The following is a 7340-nucleotide window of genomic DNA, read 5'->3' on the forward strand; positions in this document are numbered from 1 at the left end:
TCAATGTCGGTTCTTATAAACGGTTCCTCTTCTAAGCCTTTCAAAATGGAAAGGGATCTTCGACAAGGTGATCCTCTGTCTCCCTTTCTATTTGTGCTAGTTATTGATGTTCTTCATAGAATGATCGGCGAGAGGCGGTGAGGAATGGACGTACCTCTCCGCTTTTGGTTGGTCAATATGATATTGAGCTATCACACTTGCAGTTTGCGGATGACATTATCCTGTTTTGTCCTACTGAGGAGGACTCTATCAGACACTACAAATGGTTATTGAGATGTTTTGAGATGATGTATGGGTTGAGTATTAATTTTGAGAAATCGAGCTTTATTCCAGTTAACTGTGAGCGATGTTGGACACGGAAGATGTGTAATTTGTTGGGCTGTAAGGAAGCGTCTCTACCAGTCAAGTACCTGGGCATTTCTCTGGGAGCAAATCTGAGGCTTGTGAGGATATGGAAACCTGTGATTGACAAGGTGGAAGAAAAGCTTAGTCTGTGAAAAGTAAAGACACTCAATAAAGTGAGTACGCTGGTTCTCATTAAGTCTGTTCCTAATAGTCTTCCTATTTACTATCTTAGTTTATACAAGATGCCTAAGGCAGTGGCGGAGAAGTTGATTTCTCTACAAAGACGGTTCTTGTGGAGTAAAGAGGATGGGAGGAACGAGATGCCGCTAGTGAAATGGGATCTCGTGATGGCTACGAAAAAAACAAGTGGTTTGAGGGTTGGGGATGTAGTGGCTCAGAATACAGCTCTATTGTTTAAGTAGTGGTGGAGATTTTTGAAAGAGGACTGTCCCTTATGGAAAAAAGTGGTTTGCTCCTGCAATCACATGAATCTGTTTGAGATGTTGAGTGCCCAGCCTATACCAACGAGAAGGGGTCCATGGAAGGATATCTACCTTTTACAAATCAGGGAGCCACATGTGAGAGAAAAGATGATCAGAGGCTTGTCTATGGATCTGGGGAATGGGAGAACAATCCGATTCTAGGAGGAGAGATGGTTACCTAGTGGAGCATTAAAAGATGTGTTCCCAAGACTTTTTTTGGTCTCAAATCTTAAAGGATATGTTATAGGGGATTGTGGGTTTGAAATGGGTTAGAGTGGATTTGGACTTTCTAATGGAGGAGAGAGTTATTCCAATGGGAGTTGGAGCTAGTAAACCAACTTCATGAGAGTTGACAATCAGTTAGGCCAACAAATGAGAGGGAGGATAGAGTGGTATGGAAATTTAATAGGTCAAGTATTTTCTTGACTAACTCTTTTGTGCAGGTGTTGCAAGCGGAAATTCTTCTGGAGGAAATCTATAGCTATAGCTTTACTAGTGCTATTTGAAGAGGTTTTGTCCCACCAAGAATTGAGTTATTTTCTTGGTTTGTGTTGGTTGGCAGGGCGAATACTAAGGATCAACTGTGTAGATTAGGGGTCCTTGACCAGAATAATAATACGCGTGCTCTATGTTATAAGTTTGTAGAGTCTCTTTCATTTATTAGTTGTGAGATCACTTGGCAGGTGTGGTGTGCTTGGCTGTTTGCTCTTGGGAGGATTTCGATAATGCCAAGTTCACTAAAGCAACAATTTGAAAGTTGGACGAATGTTTCAGCGAGAAAGGCTAAGAGGAAGTGGTCGTTTATTGGACTCTTTGCTGTTATTTGGACAGTTTGGCAAGAAAGGAATGCCAAAATCTTTAAAAATCAAGCCTCAGATGTGGTGGCAATTATAAACAGGTCCTTTAGTTTTTCTGATGAATGGATTGGGGATGAACCCTTTAATTGTTGATGGCAATACTGAAGATGACTAGGGTTGCTAGGTACTTTAAGGTGTTTGTTGTTAGCTGTTTTATTTTGTTTTTCAACGCTCCACCTTGCGGTGTTGAGCTCTCTGCACTTCAAAAAATAAATAAATAAATAAATCAAATTCCTCTAAATTGAGGAAGTGATGGTTTCAATCTTATAAGGTGAGAAGAAAAATGAGTTGATAGTGATTTAGAGATAGGATTAATGGTGGCATTAGTGGGTGTGGTGGGAGGAGGTGGTGGTAAAACACTAAAGATATCCAAATTAGGATTTTCAAAATTTTGAATTAGGGTTTTTTATTTTTCAAAATAATTAATAATGTTGTGTAATTAAGTACTAAGATCTAGTTTGGGTAAACAGTTTAATTAAATTCTTTTTAAAAGATATATAGCTTAAACAATAAATATTTATATTAAAAGTAGCTTATAAATAAATTATTTTGTATTTGGTTTTTTAGTTCTAAAAGTATTTATTTCAAAAGAAATGTGATAAAAAAAACTTTTTATCACGTGAGAAGTTATTTTTTTTAATTTCTCTATAAGCACTTAAATAACTTCTTAGAAAGTTACAATTTAATTTTGAAAATTGCACTAGATATTAATACTATTACTTTTCATAAGTTAAAAATTAAAAAAAAATAACTTTTGAAACTTTTCAAACGGGTCTTAATGCCACATCACAGCTATTTCGTCAGTTAACACTCAATGCTTTTAGTTAACGGAAACGATTTTAGTTAATATTCAATTAGTTTTATCAAATTTAATAATTTTTTAAGAGTTAATTTGTCTTTCATATTTTTAAAATTTTTTTTGTCCGAATAAAAACTTTTTTAATATTATTTTAATAGTTTACTCTAACAATGATTAACCTCTTATTTTGTTATTTTACAATTATCTTTATTTCAGAAGAGACTCTCTTATAATAAATATATCCAAAAACTTAAATTTAGTAATTTTATTTAAACTCTTTAATTAATTATATTAATATGTGTCTTTATGACTAGATTTGGAGCTTCAGTGGAGGAGGGAGTTGTTCCAATAGGAGTTGGATTTAGTAAACCAACTTCATGAGACCTTACAGCCAGTCAAGCCCACAACTGAGAGAGAGGATAGCGTGGTGTAAAAATTTGATAAAACAGGTGTTTATTCAACTAAGCCCTTTGTCCAGGCGCTGCATGCGGAAGTTCTACCGGAGGAAGTCACAAGCTATAGCTTCACGAGTGCTGTATGGAAAAGATTCGTCCCCCGAGGATTGAGCTCTTGTCCTGGTTTGTGTTGATCGAAAGGGTGAATACTAAGGACCGACTGGGCAGACTACATGTTATTGATCAGAATGACACTTTGTGTGTGCTATGTTGTAAGTCTGAGGAAACTGCCTTTCATCTGTTTCTTGATTGTGAGATCACATGGCAGGTGTGGTGTACTTGACTACTTGCCTTTGGAAGGAGGTGGTCCTTACCAAGTACTCTAAAGGAGCACTTTAAAAGCTGGACGAACTTATTAGCAAGGAAGGTTGATAGAAAGAGGTGGTTCATTGGGTTCTTTGCTATTGTCTGGACAATCTAGTTAGAAAGAAATGGCAAGCTGTTCCGAAATTATGCTTCAAGTGTGCTGGCAATTATAAACAAGTCGTTTGAGTATGCTGAGGAATGGATTGGTGGAGAATCCTTTGATTATTGATGGCCTTGCCAAAAATGACTAGGGGTTGATTGGTATCTACAATATTCATGATCTTTGTAGCACCTTTCTATTGCTCCACCTTATTTTTTACTAAAAATAAATTATTTTATCATTCGTGAGTTTTAGAATGGATGAATATAAAAAAAATTAGTCTTAGTTTATACATTTTAGTACTCTGTCAATACTCACTCTTTGATTTGCTATTTAGTCTTATTTTAATAATAAATACAAATAAAAAATTATTACATGCATATTTATATTTTTTATTTTATTCATCAAAATTATGATGTTATCACTATTATTTATCCAATCAATCAACTATAAAATACAAATAATTTTTATTTTTTGGTATAAAACAACAAAGTTGCACAAATAAAAAAAAATCATTTAGCTAGAACCTTAAATGCAATTCAGAAGCAAAGAACACAACTCATGTTCCAAACTCTCCAAACTCTCCGAATCTCCTTTCTACGATTGATATAAATAAAAGAGAATGAAATGATTTTTAAAGAGAAAATTATATGATTTAGTGAACTTTTGGCTAAAAATAAATTATTTTATTATTTATAAATTTTAAAAGAGATGAGAATAAAAAAAAATAGTCTTGATTTATATAATTTAATACTTTGAGTATTGTATTTTTTTTATTTGTAATTTAGTCTGACTTTTAATAATAAATACAAATAAAAAATTTATTACATGCATATTTATATTTTTTAAATTATATTGTGAAATGATAAATTAAATTTTTTTATTTATGATATTATTTAAATAGTATATACCATTAATTATTTATTTTGTAATTATTTTTAAGATAAAGATTAGTTTTACTATTTGTTTTCATACTCAACGTAAATCGCTGCTGCCTCTAGCGGTTTACACACATGTCTCAATGCACATAAACAGTTACTGGTAGTAGCAGTTTATGACCAATCATAATCATGCCCGCGGCAGGCAACAGCGGTTTTCATGCTGCCACAACTCAACGTAATCCGCGACTGGCAGCAACGGATTCTGTATTTCTGGAAACCACTACTGCCAGCAGCGATTTTCATAGATATTTGGAAACAATGTATTTACGTAATTTTGAAGATGAAATAATTTATTTAGGTGAATTGCCCTATATAATATAACAAAAAGTTACTAATTATGCATAAGAAAACATTCCATTTAAGTGTTGCATAAGACAACAACATACACTTCTCTTATTCCATGCCAAACATAAATACATATTTATAATTATTATCATTAACAACAAACAATGCTTAGATGCAAAACATTTTTATTATCATGGAGTATATGATATTACTTTTTCTGGAATCATGAATCTTATTACAGAAACTCAAGTGTTAACTTCAAGTGAAGTTGATAAGTTTGATTAAATTATCGTCTAATGACTTTCGATTAACTATTATTATTCTGGATCTTATTTATTACTAAATGTATATATAAGTTCGACTACTAATTGAGATTAATAGGGTACTTGGGCTGTTTATTTGGAAGGAAGAGCCCCCAAAATTTCTCATAAGTATATGGCGGCGGTGACTGGTTCTTATTATTCTCATCAAACATGGCAAAAACATAGGTCTCAATGGGTCTGCCAGGCCTCTTTGGAGTCCCAAGCTTCACATGCTCAACCAACTTGGTGTTATAAGTCCTTGCGTTGTCCAGTGAAGTGGCCACACCGCCGTCGGAGGGCCATCCAGTTTCCGCCACAACTATCTCCAGGGAGCCTCCGCCGGCTTTCTCCAACGCGGAATACGTGGCGTCGACGATTGCATCGAAGAGGTTCTGGTAATGTAGGGAGCCATCGGTGACCAAAGCAGAAGGAGCGGTGAAAAGTGCGTAGTCTAGACGAATGTCTCTTTGGTTGAAGAAGTAGCTAAAGTAAGGGTACACATTCACAAGCAACGGTGATCGGTTATTCACCAAGAACCTACACGTTAATAACAAAAAATTATTAAATGAAATTCACTTAATTTTAACTTACTCTATGTAAAATTGATAGCTAAAAAATATTAAATAATTTGATAAATTTGACAAATTATTATTTAATATCGACTCAACTATCAATTTTATATAAAATTAAATTAAGAGCGAAAGAAATAGATAGAATTGAAGTAGAAATGAATAACCTTATAACACCATCAAGATATGCGGCTCTGTAATTAGCATTAAAGGAACCCTGCGATGGAGGGTAGGATTGTCCTAAAGCACCGGTCTCAATGGTGTTGGAAACCTTGATCTGGTTACCAAGTCCAGCAGCATTTAGAGCATTCTGGATGTTGTTCATGGCGGGCACCACATACTGCGCATAAATTTCATTTGGTTTGACTTCGTTTCCAACGGAGATGTATCTGAACCTCACATTTCCATAGTTTCTTACGTATTGCTGGACCCATTGGTTGGCGTTGTCCTGGGTGGCTGCTAAGGGTGCTAGATTTTCCTTTGGAATGTCCATGAAGAGCTCGATGTTGGAGCCGCGAAGGGCTTCTAGAACATTCTGGTCTGGAGCGTAGATTCGCATCCTTGGAATGTTATATTGTTTGTAGAGTGCAACCACTTCTTGTGCCGATGGCAAGTTGCTTCCCATGTTTCCATAGCATACACCTGTTGCTTCTGCAAACATAACATCACACTCCTCAATTTATGAACATTAAACATGCTATTCATCTGAAGTTGATAATTGAGAATGTTTAAATAATTTTGATAAGTTTGATTAAATTATTATCCAATAACTATCAATTTTATATGAAATTAATTGTACTTGAGTTTTCAACTCACTTTTTTTTAGAAAAAGTAAAGACTCCATTATAAACAGTTTATTTTCATAAAATTAATAGTTAATGATTTGATAAATTTAATTAAATTATTATCTAATAATTTTCAATTATAAATTTTAAATAAAGATAATTACATATAAATTTTTATCTTTTAAAATTTAACAGTGAGTATGTCTTTCCATGAAAATAATAAATAAAATGTAGATTAGTATGTAATTTATTTAAATATATTAAATTAATTTTAAGTTATTATATTCATAAGTATTCTAATGAAGACATGTTAATATAGTACTTATCATGGTAGATATATAGAAATTTATTTGATTATAGAAATAGAGACAGAGAAAACATTCTCAATATTTAAAAGACTGAAAATTATTATCTACTTCTATTTCTCGTATGTCTAGCTATATATCTCATATGTGGAATGGAATTCATATACAAACTTGATCATAAAAAAATAATGAAGTTATATATGGTCATATATTTGGAAAGAAAAAATGAAAGAAAAAAACTTAAATATTATTTTCAACGAACTTTTCTTATATATACTAGTAAACTCAATTCTATTGTTAGANACATATAAATATAGATAAATACGAGACTTATTAATTAAGGAATAATGGAGCAACCTGTTGTGGCCGTGCCAGCAATTAGTAGCACTAATAATGAGTAGAGAATGATAGAAAATATGGAAGAAAATTTTACAGTTGAATAGGACTGAGCCATTTGAAAGAAAAATGGAGAAATGGTTGAAAGAAGCTAAGAAGATCAAGGATATATTGCAATTGAGGATCCAAAGTAGTTGGTTTATATAGACATAACATAACACAATAAAAACAACTAACAAATTAAAGCCTTTGTAATTGTTCATAGAAATTAAAGATCAATAGTTCTTAGCTACAATATACTCCACCAAGTCAATGACTACAAGTCTACAAGCTAAGTCAAGAGAACACCACCAAACACCCACTTGATGAAGAAGAAGAAAATTAAAACTCTCTTCACCATTGAAGTGACATCTTACAGGTTGTCTTGCTTGCTAGCTCTTAAATTAATTTTATCATCTTCTGCACATGAGAAA

General features: G+C 33.2%; 1 protein-coding gene across 1 annotated transcript; it reads right to left on the reverse strand.

Annotated features, from left to right (window-relative positions):
* Positions 1-4738: 4738 nt before the first annotated feature.
* On the reverse strand, positions 4739-7052 carry LOC107492649 (glucan endo-1,3-beta-glucosidase). Its single transcript, XM_016113698.3, has 3 exons — positions 6889-7052; positions 5609-6092; positions 4739-5409 (listed from the first exon to the last, which is right to left on the reverse strand). The coding sequence occupies exons 1-3, from the start codon at positions 6983-6985 to the stop codon at positions 4935-4937; spliced, it is 1056 nt and encodes a 351-aa protein (XP_015969184.1). The 5' UTR covers positions 6986-7052; the 3' UTR covers positions 4739-4934.
* Positions 7053-7340: the final 288 nt, after the last annotated feature.

Source organism: Arachis duranensis, chromosome 6 (assembly GCF_000817695.3).
Source record: "Arachis duranensis cultivar V14167 chromosome 6, aradu.V14167.gnm2.J7QH, whole genome shotgun sequence".
NCBI classification, from domain to species: Eukaryota; Viridiplantae; Streptophyta; class Magnoliopsida; order Fabales; family Fabaceae; genus Arachis; species Arachis duranensis.